This window comes from Mesoplodon bidens (genome assembly GCF_964165515.1).
Source record: "Mesoplodon bidens genome assembly, chromosome: 16".
NCBI lineage: Eukaryota > Metazoa > Chordata > Mammalia > Artiodactyla > Ziphiidae > Mesoplodon > Mesoplodon bidens.
Genome location: NC_138173.1, coordinates 51,451,268 through 51,472,668, shown reverse-complemented (window position 1 = coordinate 51,472,668; position 21,401 = coordinate 51,451,268). Strand labels below are relative to the sequence as shown.

General features: G+C 37.2%; 1 protein-coding gene across 2 annotated transcripts in view; it reads left to right on the top strand.

Annotated features, from left to right (window-relative positions):
- The window catches only part of NUDCD1 (NudC domain containing 1), an 84,943-nt gene that overhangs the window by 1,245 nt on the left and 62,297 nt on the right, over positions 1-21,401 (top strand). For both annotated transcript variants that reach the window (XM_081258903.1, XM_081258902.1), the window contains exon 2: positions 10,805-10,959. In XM_081258903.1, coding sequence (XP_081115029.1) covers positions 10,805-10,959 — 155 coding nt within the window. The remainder of the gene's footprint in view (positions 1-10,804; positions 10,960-21,401) is intronic.

The following is a 21,401-nucleotide window of genomic DNA, read 5'->3' as shown; positions in this document are numbered from 1 at the left end:
CATCTGGGAAAGCTTCCAAAAGAAGTTGATATCTAAGTTGAGCTTTAAAGAATACGTAGTTGATCAGGGTAAGAGAAAATGAGCTTGATGTTTCTATTCATTCCCTTCCTTTCTCTCTCCCACCCCATATAAATGAATGATACCACCATGTTAGTTAGCCTTGCATTAAAAAACCACCCCAAAACTCAGTGGCTCAAAACAGTAAGCAGTTATTATTGCTTACAAGTCTACGGGTCAGCTAGGTGGTATTAGTCATGACGGTACTTTCTCATATGTTTGGGGTTTCTCTGGCTGTAGGCTGGTTTAAGATGATTTCAGATGGTCTCTTATCCTTCAGCATGCTGGCACAGGGTTATTCCAAGAGTCTTGTCTTGAAGAGTTTTTCAAGCTCTGATTGCAGTAAGTGTGCTATTGTCCCGTTGACCAAAGCAAGTCGTATAATCAAGCTTAGAGTCAATATGGGAAGCTCAAACCAAAGGGCATAATAGATCCAGGGAAGCATAAAAAATTGGGACTACTAGTGCAGGTTGACATAATTGCTCATGCGAGAGTCAGCTTTGGTGTATTTCTTCTCTTTTATCCCCTATTGTTTCTCAGCAAATCTAGTTAACTCAAAATCTTGACTTCTCCATGCTTCTACCCTTGTCCAAGTCCTTGTTATCTCTTACCTGAACTATACTACCTTCCTGACTAGGCTTCCTGCCTTCGATTTTGGGCTCCTTCGTTCCATTCTTTGGAAGGCAGTACTTATAGTTTTTATCGATAACTCTACATTTGTTTGCTATCTGTTTCCTCCACTAGACTGTGAGCTCCCTGGATACAGTGGTGTTTCTCTTGTGCTTGGCATAGTGGGTACTCAATACATTGAGTGAATGAAGAAGAGAGGTTGTTGTTGAGGTCATTCCATTCATGGGAAGCATGAGCAAAGGGAAAAAAATTAGATTGTGTGCCGGGCACTATTGCTGTATTGCCTGAGCAAAAAATCTACTGGGAAAATGAGAGGACTTAGGTGAGGGCACGTTTTGTCTTTTGGACTTTATCCTCTGAGTCAGTGTTTCCCAGGCTTTTCCATGGGCAATTACAATAAAACATAAAGCTCAGCTGTCATTGATTTACCAACTTTTTAATAAAGCTCAGCTGTCATTGATTTACCAACTTTTTAATTTGCTAAGTGCAGGTGTTTCTTAAGAACTATCACGTACTCACCCACCCTTTCATAAACAAAAGGATATTTTGACACCAAAAAAGCAGGAAGCAAAATCTCACAATAAATAGTCCTCTTAATTGAATACATTAACTTTATGAAAAACTGAGTTGTTCTTTTTCGCCCCTCATTTCACCAGTGTTGGTCTTAGATTCTGTTTGGGATGCACAGGTGGAGGTGATGAGGTGCCATTTAGGGTTTTAAGTGTGGAAGGAAAGTGGCAGGTTTGGGGATTGAATAGTTCACTCCTAGGCTCTGTGGAGATTGAGTTTGGAAGATGAGGGGAATGGAGATGGGGAGACCAGCTTGGAGGCTTTGCAACAGTTCACATGAGGAGCTTTCATTAAGAATTAATTACTTGAGGAGGATGATGAGGTTAATTCTTTTAAAAACTGCCATTTCTAGAGATATTGTGAGGTGTGATTGAGCTACTCCTCCTGACAGTTTGATTTCTTTTATAACCAACCTAAGGCGTTCATGTTAATTTAGCAGACTGTTGGTGGGCACCTGTGGTGTGTGAAGCTTCCCAATTGGGATGTGAGAATGAAGATGTGGTGTCTGGTCTCAAATTGCTTGGAGCTTTGAGTTTTATTCTCTTGTCTTAAATGTTATTAAGTTGTTCTGAAACCCCCTATGCTACATAAACAGTAAATGTCACTTTGTCTTTTTCTTTTTCAAAGAACTAAGCAAAAAAAAACCTTTTGTATAAAATTGTAACTGCCCTTTGAGCCAGCAGTTCCACCTCTGGACATTTATCTTATATTTTTTCCCTAGACTCTTCATTAAGTAAATGTATATATTTTCCTCCTATATTTCACCTAGCTAACTCATACTCTGTTCTTTCATCTTGGTTTACATGTTACTCAAATTCCTTTCTTGACTATCTAGTAAAAATCTATACTATAGAATCTATACAAACTAGAATTTGTACTTTTCCACAGTACCTGATTCTTCATAGACTTTATCACACTTTAGCACTTGGTGTCTGTTTTCTCTGCTAAGACTGCTAGTTCTGTATTGAGGGTCCTGTATCCATCTTTTTCAGTGTTTCATCTCTGGAGCTGCAGCATGACTGATGAATAATAGAAGATTTTATATCACAACCTAAACAGCTTTATTGAGCTATAACAATAATCTACACATATTTAAATGTATAGGTTGATAAGTTTTGACATGTGTTCATATACACTGATGAAGTCATCACCACAATCAAGATATTAAACTTAGGGCTTCCCTGGTGACGCAGTGGTTGAGAGTCCACCTGCCGATGCAGGGGATACAGGTTCGTGCCCTGGTCCGGGAAGATCCCACATGCCGCAGAGCGGCTGGGCCCGTGAGCCATGGCCGCTGAACCTGCACGTCCGGAGCCTGTGCTCCGCAACGGGAGAGGCCACAACAGTGAGAGGCCCGCATACCGCAAAAAAAAAAAAAAAGATATTAAACTTAGCTACCATCCCCAAAAGTTCCCTTGTGCCTTTCTGTAACTGGCCCTCTGTTCCTCCCTCTCCCCTCTCAGTCCCTAAGCAGCAACTGCTCTGTCACTGTAGATTCGTTTGTATTTTCTAAAGTATTATATACATAGAATTACACAGTATGTACTTTTTTGTCTGGCTTCTCTTACTCAGCATAATTACTTTGAATTTATTCTTGTTGCATGAGAGAGATTTTGAAATCTCTGGCTATAATTGTGGCTTTTTCTCTTCTTCCTTGCAGTCCTGTCAGTTTTTGCTTCATATATTTTATGTTGCATAAACATTATTGATTATTATGTTCTCTTGATAAATTGACCACTTTATCATTATGAAAGAACGTTTATATCCTTGGTGATAGTCTGCCCTGAATTCTCCTGTTTGATAGTAAAATAGTCACTTCAGCTTTCTTCTAATTAATGTTACCATAGTGTATACATATATACTTCCATTCTTTTACTTTTAACCTATTTGTGTCTTAGTATTTAACATGCATTTCTTTCTTTTTTTTAAATTTATTTTATTGAAGTATGGTTGATTAAAATGTTGTGTTGATAACATACATTTCTTTTTGGCAAAAATAGTTGGGTCTTTTTTATTCAAACTGATAATCTTGTGATTAGACTGTTTACATTTAATGTGTTTATTGATTTTGTTAGGTTTGGGTCTTTCCTCTTGCTGTTGGTAGTCTGTTGGTCCCATTTAGTCTTTGGGAAAATGGAAGTTTCCTGCTTTTCTGCCTTCTTTTGGATTGAGTATTTTTAAATGAATCCATTTTTATCACATTTGTTGGCTTATTAGCTATAGCTCTTTGTTTTGTTATTTTAGGGTTTATAGTATACATCTTTAAATTATTACATGGTGCATTCAAATGATATTGTACTATTTCATGTGTAGTATAAGAACTTTACAAAAGTATGCTTCCATTTCTCTCCTTTATGCTATCGTTGTTGTGCATTTTACTTTTACATATGACTATAACCTTGTAATACATTGTTATTATTTTTGTTTAAATAGTTAATTATCTCTTAAAGAGAAGTAAAAAGTAGAGAAAAAAATCTTATATATTTACATTTCTAGTGCTCTTCATTCCTTTATGTAGATCCATATTTTTATCTGTACAATTTTCCTCCGCCTGAAGGAATTTTAATATTTCTTGCAGTGTGGGTCTTCTGGTGATGAAATATTTCAGCTTTTGTATGTCTGAAAACATTTTTATTTTGCCTTGATTTTCAAAAGATTTTTGCTATGTGCAGAATTCTAGGTTAACAGCTTTTTGCTTTCAGTACTTTAAAGATGTTACCCTTTGTCTTATTACTTGTATTGTTTCTGATGAGGAATTGTATGTTAGCCTATCTTTGTTCTTTTATGCATAATATCTTTTTCTTCTCTGGCTGCTTTTAAGACTTTTCTCTTTCATATTGGTTTAGAGCGATTTGATTATGTTGTGTGTTGATGTGGTTTTCCTCATGATACTTGTGCTTGGGGTTTGTTGAACTTCCTAGTTCCATGCATGGGTTTATAGTTTTCATCAAGTTTGGAAAGTTTTCAGCCATTATTTCTTCCAATTTTTTTTTCTCTTGTTTTCTCCTTTGAGGAATCTAGTTACCCATTTTTAGATTACTGGAAGTTAACCCCAGCTCATCAGTGTTCTTTTTATTTTTTTCTGTGTTTTTTTTTCTTTAATCTTTCTTTGGTTTTTTTTTTTTTTTTTTTTTTTTTTTGAGGTTCACAGGCCTCTCACTGTTGTGGTCTCTCCCGTCGTGGAACACAGGCTCCAGACGCGCAGGCTCAGCAGCCATGGCTCATGGGCCCAGCCACTCCGCGGCATGTGGGATCTTCCTGGACCGGGTCACGAACCCGCGTCCCCTGCATCGGCAGGCGGACTCTCAACCCCTGCGCCACCAGGGAAGCCCCTTGGGTTTTTTTGTTTGTTTTTTTGGCCCTGCTGCGCAGTATGCCGGATCTTAGTTCCCCGACCAGAGATTGAAGCTGTGCCCCCTGCAGTGAAAGCATGGGAGTCTTAACCACTGGACCACCAGGGGAGTCCCTTAAATCTGTTTTATTTTGGATAGTTTCTATTTTCATGCCTTTAATTTCACTAATCTTTTTTTTTGCAATGTCTATTCTGTCATTAGTCCCATCTAGTGTATTTTTCATCTTAGATATTGTAGTTTTCATCTCTAGAAGTTTGATTTACATGATTTTTAATACCTTTCATGTCTCTGGTTGTCATTTTGAACATTTGGAATGTACTTTAGTAAATATTTTAATTTTTTAAATTTAATGTTTAATTAAACATTTTCATGTTTAATGTTTTAAAACATTTTAATGTTTTGTTCTGCTAATTATAACTTCTGTGTCAGTTATGTGTTGGCTTCTGTCGATTGGGTATTCTCATTGTGGGTTTTGTTTTCTTTCCTCTTTGCATGCCTGGTAATCTTTGGATGCAAAAAGTTGTGAATTTTACCCTATTGGGTATAAGACATTTTTGTATCCTTATAAATCTTCTTGAACTTTGTTCTGTGATGCAGTTGAGTTACTTGGATTAATTAGATTAATTCCACTAGGTCTTGCATTTATGATTTTTTAGCCTTGTCTGGAGCAATGCTCAGTCTATGGCTGATTATTCCTCACCACTGAGATAAGACTTTTCTGTGTACTCTGCCTATGAATTCGGAGTTTTCTGTGGTCTGCCTAGTGGGAACAGTGACAGCTCCTAGCCTTGTGTGAGTACCCAACACTGTTCCCTCTAATCCGTTCAGATGGTTCTTTCCCTGGTCTGGGGTAGTTTCCTCAAACATATGCCATTAGTTCTCTGCTGAATATTTGAGAGAGACTCTCTGCAGATCTCTGGAGTTCTCTCCCTCTATGGCTCTCTCTTCTCTGGTACTTTGTCCGATGAACTGTAGCTGTCTTGGTCTCCCCAGACTTTCAGCTCAGATTCCTCAACCCAGGGAGTTAGTCAGGTTCTACCTCACTTTCCCCTCTTTGTGCTATGGGCTGGAAACTCACTCATGGCACTAAGCTGGGGCGGTAGTAGAGCTCACCTCATTTGTTTCTCATCTCTTAATGATCACTATCCTTTGTTGCCTGTTGTCTTGTGTCTTGAAAATTATTGTTTCATGTAATTTTGTCTGGTTCATTTTATTTTGTCTTACTGGTTGTTTCTGAGGGAGGGATAAATCTGATTACTATTATTCCATCATGGCTGCTCAATGCATATTTTTAAGGGAAAAATAATTTTATAGAGTAGTAGAGCTAGAAACAAAATTAAAATGGGTTAATGAGGGTAATGAGAAAATGGGAGTGTAGACTGTTTTTTAGAGAAGTTTGAGAAGTACAGGGTGGGAGAGAGCTCTGCTTTGAGTGCAGAGCGAAGAAGAGGAAATCTTTTTCATGTGTTTTGAGAATGGGGAAGTTTTCAGCATATTTAAGTGGAGGAGAAGGGGCCAGTGGAGAGGAGATAACCTGAGGAAAGGCCTAGAAGAGGCAGGAGAGAATGAAATCATAAACAGCTGTGAAAATTAGCCTTGGAAGGGAGAAGAGGAACCGGGAGATGAACACTTAATCTTCTTCTTAGGTGTCACATAGCAAATACTTCACATAATTTAAACTTGTCAGTAATTTCACAGGATAAGTATTATTAACTTTTATTACAGGTGAGGAATCAGGGTAGAAAGTTAGGTAACCTAACCTTAGGCATCAGTGGCTGACCTGACCCTAAAGCTCGTGCTTTTTCTAATGCACTTTGTGGTCTCTGGGCTGTTACTTCAGGGCAGGGAGAATAAAAGCTGGTGAAGGTTTAGGCTATAATTGGAATAAAGGGAGAGAAGGGCCATGTAACTTATTTATGTAAGTTTACTATAAAATTCATGCCTACTCTTCTGGAGGAAAATTTGGGGAAGAGAAGCAGATCAGTGTGTTATGGTGCAGAAGCATTGTATAGAAGAGCAGTGGGAGCAGTGCTGCTAAGTGTAGCCCTGCCTTGTTCTGTATATTTTGCTTCAGAACTAATACAAATGTGTACTCTTGCTTTTTTACATCTTTATATGCAAAGAGCAAACTTAGTAACTAGGTGAACAGAGGACTTAACTGATCATTTTTAGAAGATAAATGGTCTAAGAAGTGACCTTTGTGAGTTAACGTTCTTTGCCCCTTCCCCTCCTTTTAAAAAAATACTGTACTTTGCTTATGTAAGTATTAGATAGAATCATATTCAGTTGGTGTCAAAAGAGTTGAATATTGACAGTTTAATGTGGTTCAACCTAATTGTGTATTTTGAAAGGGCAAGAAGCAGTAATTGTGACCATTGTTAGCACCATTAGGACACAGAGATTATGTCTGTTTTATTTACCAGTATTTGCCCAATGCCAAGCACCATGTCTGGCACGTAGTAGACATTCAATAAATAATTTGTGAATGAAAAACTGTAGGTTTTTGAGGTTCCATGCATGTTTTATAAGAAATTTAGGTAAAGATTAAGGGAGATTCCCTTCTTGTTAGGCCCTAAGTTCTTTTTCATAGAATAAGAGAGAAGGCTTTTTCAGCAAAGCTGTTTTATTTCTAATGCAAGATAATGTTAATTAATAAAATATTTTACTACAGTGGCTTCCTAGCCTCTGTTAAAGAGGTTCCTCTTCTTCAGTCATTTCAAAGAACAAGCTGGATTGGAGACTCCCTGCTGTCCACCCCTCCCTTAGGCTTTACAAAAGAGCCCCATCAGTGGTTAACCTCTGTCACATTCTGGACATTGCTTTTCTCCTTTCATTTTTCTCTGCCTGCCCTTTTATACTCAAGTTGATTAACATGGTAAATGCAATAACTTTTCCTTTCTCATTTGGGGCCAGAGAGGTGGCCTTTTTCTGAGCACTGTCAGCTTTTGCAAAATAGCAAGTATGTAATGTGCCCTTCATTTGTGTCCTTATAACCTACCTAAATTAATCTTGTCAGAATGCAGCAACCTAAGACTTAGACTATTTCCTGGTTTCCTAATAATGGTTTTCCAGAATCAATACAGTTACAGACGAGGTGTTGTACCAAGGCAAAGGGCTAAGAAGTCTCTGGCTTGCTCAGGTTTGGTCAGGGGTCTTTGGTACAAATATGAAGAAAATGTATTTGTTGTATCATTGCCTAATATTACTGCTTTGGACCATTCTGTTACCACGTACACTTCCTGCAGTATTGAGTTTAATCCACACAGTGGTGCTAGAAAAACAAGAATTAACGATTGTTTCCCTTCTAATCAGTGAATATGTATTTTTAACTTCCTTATCAAATAAACACTTCCTTGAGTCATGTAATAATTTCCTCAGCCTCTATCAAATCCATTACAAAGTTATAATGATTTAACCTCTGATAGGTCTCCAAATTTCAATCATCCTTTACCTGGATGACTGCAGTAGCTTCCTGGTGGATCTTCCTGGGTTTACTTTGCTTTTGCTCTGGTCTGTTTTCCATAGGTAGTTATAAGTAACCTTTTTTTTTAAAATATATATATATATATATATATATATATATATATATTTATTTTTGGCTGCGTTGGGTCTTCGTTGCTGCGCGTGGGCTTTCTCTAGTTGCGGCACGCGGGGGCTACTCTTCATTGCGACGCGTGGGCTTCTAATTGCAGTGGCTTCTCTTGTTGCAGAGCACGGGCTCTAGGCACGCGGGCTTCAGTAGTTGTGGCACGCAGGCTCAGTAGTTGTGGCTCGCGGGCTCTAGAGCACAGGCTCAGTAGTTGTGGCGCGTGGGCTTAGTTGCTCCACGGCATGTGGGATCTTCCTGGACCAGGGCTTGAACCCGTGTCCCCTGCACTGGTAGGCGGATTCTTAACCATTGCGCCACCAGGGAAGTCCCTATAAGTAACCTTTTATACATTCGAATCTGGACTTTATTCTCCCGCTTAAAAGTTCTTAAATGAGCTCTTATTACATTGAGTTTATCAACAAAGATAAATAAAGGGAAGGCCTTTTGTGATCCAGCTTCTGCCCAGTTCTCTAGCTTTATTCATCTGTTGCCTTTCCTTGTGCAGTTCTCCTTGTTGCTCTGTGTTTCAGCCAGTCTGGCTGACTTTTAGTTTTTTGAACACAAGTGTTTCCTTCTACTTTGGCCTGCTCTCATTTTGCGTGTGATAAGTAGTGTGTGTGTGTGTGTGTGTGTAGGGATGTTTCTTAAGTTAACTCTATCTTGTCCTTTGTAGCTTGGCTCAAATTTTTTAAAGTCTTCTTTAACCTCCCCAAGTAGATCAGCTTCCAGTGTTATTTGTTCTCACAGTAGCCAATAATGTTTCTTTATAACATTTATTACAGTTTAATTATATATTTATTTATTTGACTAACGTCTATTTCCCCCCTGGATCATAAGTGTTAAAAAGGTAGATTCTGTGCTCTTTTCTCATCATTGTATCATTTGTGCCTATTAAAATATTTGCTGGGCTTCCCTGGTGGTGCAGTGGTTGAGAGTCCGCCTGCCGATGCAGGGGACACGGGTTTGTGCCCCGGTCCGGGAGGATCCCACATTCCACGGAGCGGCTGGGCCCGTGAGCCATGGCCGCTGAGCCTGCGCATCCGGAGCCTGCGCTCTGCAACGGGAGAGGCCACAACAGTGAGAGGCCCGCGTACCGCAAAAATAAATAAATAAATAAATAAATAAATAAATTAATAAATAAATTGCTGAATAAATGAATGAATAAATGTAAGTCAGCCAGGACTCAAGGCAGGTAATAGAAGTACGAACAGGTGAGCATTTGGGAAGAAAAGATGAAAATACTTGCAATCAGAATACAGTAAGGTGAGTTTCATAATTAAGGTGAAATATTGGCCCAGCATAGTCTACTTATGTATTTCCTGTTGGAGCAGAAATTAATTCTAGGTCACTGGCAGCCCTGAACTATAAGTGTCTCTCTACATAGAAGGGAAGGAGGAGTGGGAGGCAGAGATCATGCTTGGCAGATTTAAAATTACGGAAGCAGGACTTCCCTGGTGGCGCAGTGGTTAAGAATCCGCCAGGGTTTGAGCCCTGGTCCGGGAAGATCCCACATGCCACGGAGCAACTAAGCCCGTGCGCCACGACTACTGAGCCCGCATGCCACAACTACTGAGGCCTGCGCGCCTAGAGCCCGTGCTCTGCAACAAGAGAAGCCACCTCAGTGAGAAGCCCGTGCACCGCCACGAAGAGTAGCCCCCGCTTGCCACAACTATAGAAGGCCCGTGCGCAGCAATGAAGACCCAACACAGCCAAAAATAAATAAATTAATAAATAAATTAATTAATTAAAAGGAAACATAAAATTATGGAAGCAGCTAAGAGCAGATCGTAAAAGTTCTTATAACGAGAAGAACAATTGTAACTATGAGGTGATGGATGTGTTAAGTAAACTTATTTTGATAATCATTTCACAATAAATACATATATCAAATCATTATGTAGTGTACCTTAAACTTATACAATGTCATACGCCAATTACATCTCAATAAAGCTGGAGAAAAGTAAAATAAAGTTATGGAAGCTTCCAATGCCCTAGTGGAAAAAACACTGGTCTTTAAATAGGAAACCTTGTTTCTGTTCCAGATATGATCACTGTTTTGTTCTCTACTCTTGGGAAAGATGTGGTATAGCATTAGAGAAGTCACCATTTGCACTTACATTTATTACCATAATTATTTTATGGGATAATAAAAACATTCTCTTTATTTCTTAATGTGTGGTAAAAAATGAATGAGGTGATAGAGGTAGAGCATTTTAAAAAGCACACACTTTATAAAGTGTACTTAATATTTGCCCAGAAAACAGGAAATCTTTCAATTTTATGATTTCTCTGTTCTTTTTATTTATAATTACAAGGAAGAGGTACCTAAAGGATAAGAGTGTGGTATGAGGAGCTCTGTCTCCTCTGGCCACTCTATTCTGAGTTCTGTAAGGGCAGGCACCTTGTCAGTTTTACTTACGGTTTATCCTCTGCACACAGTGCCTAGTAGGGGCCCAGAAATTGTTTTTGAAATGAAAAATGTAGTGAGTTGTCCTGAGGCCTTGGTAATCAGTATTCTGTGATTTTTTTGCCTTGTTGGCGTTCTGCAGAAAAGAACAATCTGAGGCAGAACTCTTGATGTTTGTTTATTTTTCTTATATTTCAGCTGTGGCAGAAGTAAAACTTCGAGATGATCAGTATACACTGGAACACATGCATGCTTTTGGAATGTATAATTACCTACACTGTGATTCATGGTACCAAGACAGTGTCTATTACGTTGATAACCTTGGAAGAATTATGAATTTAACAGTGATGCTGGTAAGAAAAAAATTTGTAATACTAGGGATTTTCCAATAAATTTGTTACTTAATTTTCCCTTTTCCTCTAATATCTAGAGAATTGAGGTACACATACCTTTAATATATAGAATCCTATCATCAGTTTATGTAAGGCTTTGTTTTGTTTAATTCAATTTTAATTTTTCCCCTTATTCCTGTTACTTATATTTACTTATTCCCCTCCACTCTTACCAACAGGCAACTACTCTGATGTGTTTTATATCTCAATATTGATGTAACTGCTTTTTCTATGTGAGTAGTTAATCCTATGACAGTGGATTTATCTGTTTTTTCCTTTTAGTTAATTTTTGCTTTATGTATTTTTAAGTATGTTAACTGGGTGCAGACATTTTATCAGTAGGATTGTTTTATCTGCTATGCAATGTCCTTTTAGCATTATAAAATATCCCTCTTTATCTCTGGGCTCTGGGAATAATTTGTCTTGAAGTCTTCTGATATTATTATAGCTGTCCTGGCTTTTTTTTGTTGTTTAATTAGTATTTGTCTTTTTCTTTCGTTTTTCTTTGAGTTTGTCAGTGTTGTTATTTTTAAAGTGTGTCTCTTGTAAAGAGCATATAGTTGGGTTTTGTTTTTTATCCAGAATGACAATCTTTGTCCTTTAATTGGCTTAGTACATTTATATTTAATGTCATTACTGATATGGTTGGGTTTATGTTACCGTTTGCTAATTCTTTCCATTTTGTCCCATCTGCTTTTTGTTCCTTTGTGTCTCTCTTCCTACCTGTTTTTTTTAATTTATCACAGTTTTTCTTTTTAAAAATTTTTTTCTTAAAATTCCACTTAATTTTCTCTTTTGGCATTTTATTTAAACCTGTTTGTATTGTTATTATTTTTAATGGTTAATGTAGAGATTGTAGTACTCATCCTTAATTTATCCTACTTTGCCTCTAATTAATGTTATTCCACTTTTAAAAAATGTAAAAATCTTATGATATTATAATTCCTTTTACTTTTCGATCCTCTGAGCTATTGTCATACATTTTATACTTCTTCATATGTTGTAAGCTCCACAATACATTGTTAATGTATTTGCTTTAAGTAATCAGTGGTCTGTCAGTAGCTTCCTGACTACTCTCTGCTCCTTTCAGCTTTCCTTTGTGTTGCATCTACAGAATAATCTATCTACTTTGCTTGTTTAATCTTATCACTTCTCATTTAAATTCCTTAAATATTTCCTTTATGACAAAATCCACACTTATTAATATGTAATTTTAGAATAGATGATGCATTCATGTGATTTAAAAAACAAGAAATTTGAAAAGGTATTTAGTAAAGTCTCTCTGACCCCAGTTTTATCTGTCCTATGTTCAATACCCCCTTTCCCTCCGTAACTTCTTTTTATTAGTTTCTTGTATATTCTTCCAGAGGTGGGGTTTTATGTGTGTGTGTGTTTGTTTGATTTTGATTTTCCTGGCAAGTATAAGCATAAAGTGATGTATTTGTTTAAAAAATACAAACTCCTCACCTTGGCAAATGCAGCTTATAATGCCCTTTTCTCCAGCCTTGTCTTTCACCACTTTGTACACTACATTCTAACAATACTAAACTCTTGCAGTTACTGAAACATGCTCTGTATCCTTTTCCCTCCAGCTCTTTTCCCACATAATTTACTCTACCTGAAACATTCTCTCTTAACTTGTGTGTCAGGCTGCTTCCCAGTCTTCACTTGAGTTTCAGCTAACCATTTCATCTAGGAAGCTTGATGACATCCACCCTTTGTTCCCCCAGGGATATTCAAACCATTGGCTCTCAGATCTGCATGGACTTTGAATTCCTGCTAGGCCAGGGGTTGGCAAACTTCTTCTGCACGGGGCCAGATAATAAATGTTATAGGGTTTATGGACCAGACAGTCTTATGTCACAGCTGCTCAGTTTTGCTGTAGTAATGTGAAAACAGCAATTCACAATATGTAAACAATGATTGTGGCTGTGTTCCAATAAAACTTTATTTGCAAAAACAGCAGGCTAATTTGGCTCATGGGCTATAGTTTGCCAACACTTGGTCTAGGCTGTGGGTCTTTCTTATATTTCTATAATCCTAGCAGCCAGCAGAAGGCTTAATCAGTCTGTTTATACAATGGATAACAGTTGTTTAAAGCTTTTTCTTACTCTTTGGAGTTGGCTTTACATTCTTGATAGGATCTTTTTATTCTTCAGGTACAAGTATGAGTCTGGTTTGTTGAGATAATTTTACTGAATAAGAAAGATTTATTTTTCTTCAACAGACATTTATTGAATACTGCTGCATGCTTTGTAGCCACACACACAAATAAATTGATAACATCACAGTGGAAGTAAGGATAAGATGCAGAAGTAGTATGGAGGAGGAAATAGTTTACTACTATGCGTGGCTAGGAGAGGGATGCTGATAGGGTCACATTTCAGAGCCAGAAGCTTGGTTTTATCAGCTCACTCATTGATAATCATGATTTGGGATACTAATCCCAACTTAAATCAAAAGATTGGAAATCTAGAGTTAAAGTTCATGACTGCATTTGAAATACTGTAGATAAGCAGTGTGGACTGGTCAGTATATTTTTCTTCTATTGCAGAGTTTCCATAGGAAATAAAATTATTTTATTTATTTTTTTTTTTGAGGAGACTAAAGCTTTCTTTTTTTAATTTTTTAATTTAATTTTATTTACTTTTTTATACAGCAGTTTCTTATTACTCATCAGTTTTATACACATCAGTGTATGTCAGTCCCAATCGCCCAATTCATCACACCCCCACCCCCCCCGCGGCTTCCCCCCTTGGTTTCCATACGTTTGTTCTCTATATCTGTGTCTCAACTTCTGCCCTGCAAACCAGTTCATCTGTACCATTTTTCTAGGTTCCACATACATGCGTTAATATACGATATTTGTTTTTCTCTTTCTGACTTGCTTCACTCTCTGTGACAGTCTCTAGATTCATCCACGTCTCAACAAATGACCCAATTTTGTTCCTTTTTATGGCTGAGTAATATTCCACAGTATATATATACCACATCTTCTTTATCCATTCGTCTGTCGATGGGCACTTAGGTTGCTTCCATGACCTGGCTATTGTAAATGAACATTGGGGTGCATGTGTCTTTTTGAATTATGGTTTTCTCAGGGTATATGCCTAGTAGTGGGATTGCTGGATCATATGGTAATTCTATTTTTAGTTTTTTAAGGAACCTCCATACTGTTCTCCATAGTGGCTGTATCAATTTACATTCCCACCAACAGTACAAGAGTGTTCCCTTTTCTCCACACCCTCTCCAGCATTTATTGTTTGTACATTTTCTGATGATGCCCCTTCTAACTGGTGTGAGGTGATACCTCATTGTAGTTTTCATTTGCATTTCTCTAATAATTAGTGATGTTGAACAGCTTTTCATGTGCTTCTTGGCCATCTATATATCTTCTTTGGAGAAATGTCTGTTTAGGTCTTCTGCCAATTTTTGGATTGGGTTGTTTGTTTCTTTAATATTGAGCTGCATGAGCTGTTTATATATTTTGGAGATTAATCCTTTGTCCGTTGATTCATTTGCAAATACTTTCTCCTATTTTGAGGGTTGTATTTTCATCTTGTTTATGGTTTCCTTTGCTGTGCAAAAAGCTTTGAAGTTTCATTAGGTCCCATTTATTTATTTTTGTTTTTATTTCCATTACTCTAGGAGGTGGATCAAAAAAGGTCTTGCTGTGATTTATGTCAAAGAGTGTTCTTCCTATGTTTTCCTCTAAGAGTTTTAGAGTGTCCGGTCTTACATTTAGGCCTCTGATCAATTTGGAGTTTATTTTTGTGTATGGTGTTAGGGAGTGTCCTAATTTCATTCTTTTACATGTAACTGTCCAGTTTTCCCAGCACCACTTATTGAAGAGACTGTATTTTCTCCCTTGTATACCCTTGCCTCCTTTGTCATAGATTAGTTGACCATAGGTGTGTGGGTTTATCTCTGGGCTTTCTATCTTGTTCCATTGATCTATGTTTCTGTTTTTGTGCCAGTACCATATTGTCTTGATTACTGTAGCTTTGTAGTATAGTATGAAGTCAGGGAGTCTGATTCCTCCACCTCTGTTTTTTTCCTTCAAGACTGCTTTAGCTATTCAGGGTCTTTTGTGTCTCCACACAAATTTTAAGATTTTTTGTTCTAGTTCTATAAAAAAATGACATTGGTAAATTGATAGGGATTGCATTGAATCTGTAGATTGCTTTGGGTAGGATAGTCATTTGCACAATATTGATTCTTCCAATCCAAGAACATGGTATGTCTCTCCATCTGTTGGTGTCATCTTTAATTTCTTTCATCAGTGTCTTATAGTTTTCTGCATACAGGTCTTCTGTCTCCCTAGGTAAGTTTATTCCTAGGTATTTTAATCGTTTTGTTGCAATGGTAAATGGGAGTGTTTCCTTTTTCTCTTTCAAATTTTTCATCATTAGTGTATAGGAATGCCAGAGATTTCTGTGCATTAATTTTGTATCCTGCACCTTTACCAAATTCATTGATTAGCTCTAGTAGTTTTCTGGTGGCATCTTTAGGATTCTGTATATATAGTATCATGTCATCTGCAAACAGTGACAGTTTTATTTCTTCTTTTCCAATTTTATTCCTTTTATTTCTTTTTCTTCTCTGATTGCCATGGCTAGGACTTCCACAACTATGTTGAATAATAGTGGTGACAGTGGACATCCTTGTCTTCTTCTTGATCTTAGAGGAAATGCTTTCAGTTTTTCACCATTGAGAATGATGTTTGCTCTGGGTTTGTCATATATGGCCTTTATTATGTTGAGGTACGTTCCCTCTATGCCCACTTTCTGGAGAGTTTTTATCATAAATGCGTGTTGAATTTTGTCAAAAGCTTTTTCTGCATCCATTGAAATGATCATATGGTTCTTCTTCTTCAATTTGTTGATATGGTGTATCGCATTGATTGATTTGCATATATTGGAGGACCCTTGCATCCCTGGGATAAATCCCACTTTGTCATGGTGTATGATCCTTTTAATGTGTTGTTGCATTCTGTTTGCTAGTCTTTTGTTGAGGATTTTTGCATCTATATTCATCAGTGATATTGGTCTGTAAGTTTCTTTTTTTGTAGTATCTTTGTCTGGTTTTGGTATCAGGGCGATGGTGGCCTCATAGAATGTGTTTGGTAATGTTCCTTCCTCTGCAATTTTTTGGAAGAGTTTGAGAAGGATGGGCGTTAGCTCTTCTCTAAATGTTTGATAGAATTCACCTGTGAAGCCATTGTTTGTTGAAAGATTTTTAATCACAGTTCCAATTTCATTACTTGTGATTGGTCTGTTCATATTTTCTATGTCTTCCTGGTTCAGTTTTGGAAGGTTATACCTTTCTAAGAATTTGTCCATTTCTTCCAGGTTGTCCATTTTATTGGCATAGAGTTGCTTGTAGTGGTCTCTTAGGATGCTTTGTATTTCGGCGGTGTCTGTTGTAACTTCTCCTTTTTCATTTCTAATCTTATTGATTTGAGTCCTCTCCCTCTTTTTCTTGATAAGTCTGGCTAATGGTTTATCAATTTTGTTTATCTTCTCAAAGAACCAGCTTTTAGTTTTATTGATCTTTGCTATTGTTTTCTTTGTTTCTGTTTCATTTATTTCTGCTCCGATCTTTATGATTTCTTTCCTTTGGCTAACTTTGGGTTTTGTTTGTTTGTCTTTCTCTAGTTCCTTTAGGTGTAAGTTTAGATTGTTTATCTGGGATTTTTCTTGTTTCTTGAGGTAGGCTTGTATAGCTATAAACTTCCCTCTTAGAACTCCTTTTGCTGCATCCCATAGGTTTTGGATCGTCGTGTTTTCATTGTCATTTGTCTCGAGGTATTTTTTGATTTCCTCTTTGATTGCTTCAGTGATCTGTTGGTTATTTAGTAACGTATTGTTTAGCCTCCATGTCTTTCTGTTTTTTACCTTTTTTTCCCATGTAATTCATTTCTGATCTCATAGCATTGTGGTCAGAAAAGATGCTTGGTATGATTTCAATTTTCTTAAATTTACTGAGGCTTGATTTGTGACCCAAGATTTGATCTATCCTGGAGAATGTTCCGTGCGCACTTGAGAAGAAAGTGTAATCTGCTGTTTTTGGATGGAATGTCCTATAAATATCAATTAAATCTATGTGGTCTGTTGTGTCATTTAAAGGTTCTGTTTCCTTATTTATTTTCATTTTGGATGATCTGTCCATTGGTGTAAGTGAGGTGTTAAAGTCCCCCACTATTATTGAGTTATTGTCGATTTCCTCTTTTATAGCTGTTAGCAGTTGCCTTATGTACTGAGGTGCTCCTATGTTGGGTGCATATATATTTATAATTGTTACAGCTTCTTCTTGGATTGATCCCTTGATCATTATGTAGTGTCCTTCCTTGTCTCTTGTAACATTCTTTATTTTAAAGTCTATTTTATCTGATATGAGTATTGCTACTCCAGCTTTCTTTTGATTCCATTTGCATGGAATATCTTTTTCCATCCCCTCACTTTCAGTCTGTATGTGTCCCTAGGTCTGAAGTGGGTCTCTTGTATCCAGCATTTTTTTTTTTTTTTTTTTTGCGGTAGACAGGCCTCTCACTGTTGTGGCCCACTCCCGATGAGTAGCACAGGCTCCGGACGCGCAGGCTTAGCGGCCATGGCTCACGGGCCCAGCCTCTCCGTGGCACATGGGATCCTCCCGGACTGGGGCATGAACCCGCATCCCCTGCATCAGCAGGCAGACTCTCAACCACTGCGCCACCAGGGAAGCTCCCTAGACAGCATATTTATGGGTCTTGTGGGGTTTTTTTGTTTTTTTTTTTTGAGGCACGCAGGCCTCTCACTGCTGTGGCCCCTCCTGTTGCGGAGCACAGGCTCTGGACACGGAGGCTCAGCTGCTGTGGCTCACGGGCCCAGCCGCTCCGCGGCATGTGGGATCCTCCCAGATCGGGACATGAACCCATGTCCCCTGCATTGGCAGGCAGACTCTCAACCACTGTGCCACCAGGGAAGTCCCTGGGTCTTGTTTTTGTATCCATTCAGCAAGCCTGTGTCTTTTGATTGGAGCATTTAATCCATTCACGTTTAAGGTAATTATCGATATGGATGTTCCTATTACCATTTTCTTCACTGTTTTGGGTTTGTTTTTGTAGGTCCTTTTCTTCTCTTGTGTTTCCCACTTAGAGAAGTTCCTTTATCATTTGTTGTAGAGCTGGTTTGGTGGTGCTGAATTCTCTTCGCTGTTGCTTGTCTGTAAAGCTTTTGATTTCTCCATCAAATCTGAATGAGATCCTTGCCTCATAGAGTAATCTTGGTTGTAGGTTCTTCCCTTTCATCACTTTAAGTATATCATGCCACTCCCTTCTGGCTTGTAGAGTTTCTGCTGAGAAATCAGCTGTTAACATTATGGGAGTTCCCTTGTAGGTTATTTGTCATTTTTCCCTTGCTGCTTTCAATTATTTTTCTTTGTCTTTAATTTTTGTCAGTTTGATTACTGTGTGTCTTGGTGTGTTTCTCCTTGGGTTTATCCTGTATGGGACTCTCTGCGCTTCCTGGCCTTGGGTGGCTATTTCCTTTCCCATGTTAGGGAAGTTTTCGACTATAATCTCTTCAAATATTTTCTCAGGTCCTTTCTCTCTCTCTCTTCTCCTCTGGGACCCCTATAATGTAAACGTTGTTGCATTTAATGTTGTCCCAGAGGTCTCCTAGGCTGTCTTCATTTCTTTTCATTCTTTTTTCTTGATTCTGTTCCACAGCAGTGAATTCCACCCTTCTGTCTTCCAGGTCACTTATCCATTCTTCTGTCTCAGTTATTCTGCTATTGATTCCTTCTAGTGTGGTTTTCATTTCAGTTATTGTATTGTTCATCTCTGTCTGTTTGTTCTTTAATTCTTCTAGGTCTTTGTTAAACATTTCTTGCATGTTCTCGATCTTTGCCTCCATTCCTTTTCCGAGGTCCTGGATCATCTTCACTATCATTATTCTGAATTCTGTTTCTGGAAGGTTGCCTATCTCCACTTCATTTAGTTGTTTTTCTAGGGTTTTATCTTGTTACTTCATCTGGTACATAGCCCTCTGCCTTTTCATCTTGTCTATCTTTCTGTGAATGTGGTTTTTGTTCCACAGGCTGCAGGATTATAGTTCTTCTTGCTTCTGCTGTCTGCCCTCTGGTGGGTGAGGCTATCTCAAAATAATTTTATTTGATAGCTTACTTGACATGAATCAGAGCAAAGACTAATATGTCTTTGATTCCTTTTCCTGTCCTATTGTCTAGCTTCTGTGGACACCTTAGAATAATTTGTTATAGATCCTTATTTGGTTTAGTCTCTCTGCCTGTCTATTGACTCATTAAAGACACTAAATATACATACACTCTGTATACACTATATACTGGATAGTGTATGCACACAGCCAGATGCCCTATAGACATACATGTGTGCTATATTGCCCATACAGGGTCATACACATCCATACTCTGCATATGCATAGTTAGCATTTTATTGTGTGTTTTAAATTTAAGGGCTTTTACTTTTTTTCTAAGATTCCATTATGTTTTGTTTAGAAAGACAAATCTAAAATCTGATATTCTTTAAGAATATTGACTTATGGAGCCTAACTCAGTCACGTAGTCTAATTTAATACTATTCATTCGACATTCAAAATGTTTATTGAATACTTGCTATATGTTATGCATTATTGTAGGCACTGGGAATGCTGCAGTATACAAAGTAAAGTCTCTTCCAGTTTATTAATTTACAGTAGAATATGAACAGCTTCCTTCCCTCTCTTCCCCAATTTGAACTTGACATTGAAATAACAACCTCTTTTGTATGTTTGTACATGTTCAAAGCAATGTACATCTTCCTAATTATAGTGTACATTTAAATTTGTTTAGTTTCCTGGTAAAATTGGAAAGTTTTTTTTTTTTTTTTCCCCTCTTAGAAAGCAATAAGGAAACTATAATTTAGAATGCATGACTTCTGGGAAAGTTTCTACAAGGTGCATTCTTTCCTAGTTCCCAGTTGTCATTCTCATCCCTAAATTCTTTTAGCACTTCATATGTATTCTCTTTTTAGCAATTGGATTACAACGTCCTTGAATTATTTAGTCGAAAAGACATAATACACACTCTAAAAATAGTTTATTAGATCCTCTATCAAAAAGACCTACCATATACCTATATATACCTTTTTTGTTTTTTTTCCCCAACTGTTAAGTGACAACTGTATGTTTGAGAATCCCCTGACCTGAATGTTAGTTTTTGTAAGTTATATCTCCTGGGCTGGCAGGTGTCCTCAGAGAGGAGTCCTCTGGTTTCTTGTCTGAGAAGTATTAAGGCCTGATTGTGGCTTTTTGGGATCCAAAGGAAAGAAAAGAGTTTGTAGTCTCATCTTTTAATATGTGGGGATTTGCTGATTCCTCTGTTTTCTTTCAGTGGCGTCCTTTACCCCTGTACTTAGCTAGGTCTGATGGCCAGAGTCAGTCTAGTTAAAACTTTCATTAGAGAAATCTCCAGTTTTTTGCTAGAGTGGGTAGTTTTTTTTGTTGGGGAGAATTGGCTTTTTTTTTTTCTTTTTTTTTTTTTAACCCAAGAACATGGTATGTCCTTTCATTTATTTAGATCTTCTTTTATGTCCTTAAGTAAGAGTTTTATAGTTTTCCCTTGATCTTATGCTTATTAAGTTTATTCTTGAATATTTTATGGTTTCTGCCTCTCATTAATAGAATATAGTTTTATCTGTTTTCTTTCCTAGATGCTTATTGATAAAGACTATTTGTTGTATAAGCAGTCACCTTATTTGACAATTCAGTAATTTTTACCTACTCCCATTTAGGTTTTCAAAGTACACAGACAGTTCCATCCTTAGCAAAAGGAAATGGTTTTATCTCTCCTTTTCCAGTATTTATGAAAGTAGAAATAACATTCCTGTGTCATTTCATTTTTGTCTTATTGAGGTTAGTAGATAGAACCTCTGAGACAATGTTGAATAATAATGTGGACTGCAAGTATCTCTGTTTAGCTTTTGATTTTAATTGTAATGGCTTTTAAAATTACTTAAGAGAATACACATTGTCAGTTTTAGATAAATAGCTTTTATTGTTCTAAAGTTGCTTCTTAGAGTTTCTGTTTCTGTTTAATGTTTTTATTATGCCTGCTGAATTTTATTGCATGCCTTTTCAGAACCCACCTATTGTTAATGGTTGTGTGCCTTTTATTAATTTATCAGTGTAGTGAATTAAATTGATATATTGTAGTTTTAAAATTCCTTAATTTCATAATTCCTTAAGTTCCTGGAATAAATTATTTTTGGTTAGAGTGTGTTATTCTTTTGATACATTATTGGTTTCTATTTGCTGACATTTGTAATATTTGTATTTGTTTTCACAAGTTATATTGGTTTTTGGTTTTGATTTTGTTGATATCTGTCAGATTTTGATTAAAGTTTTTTG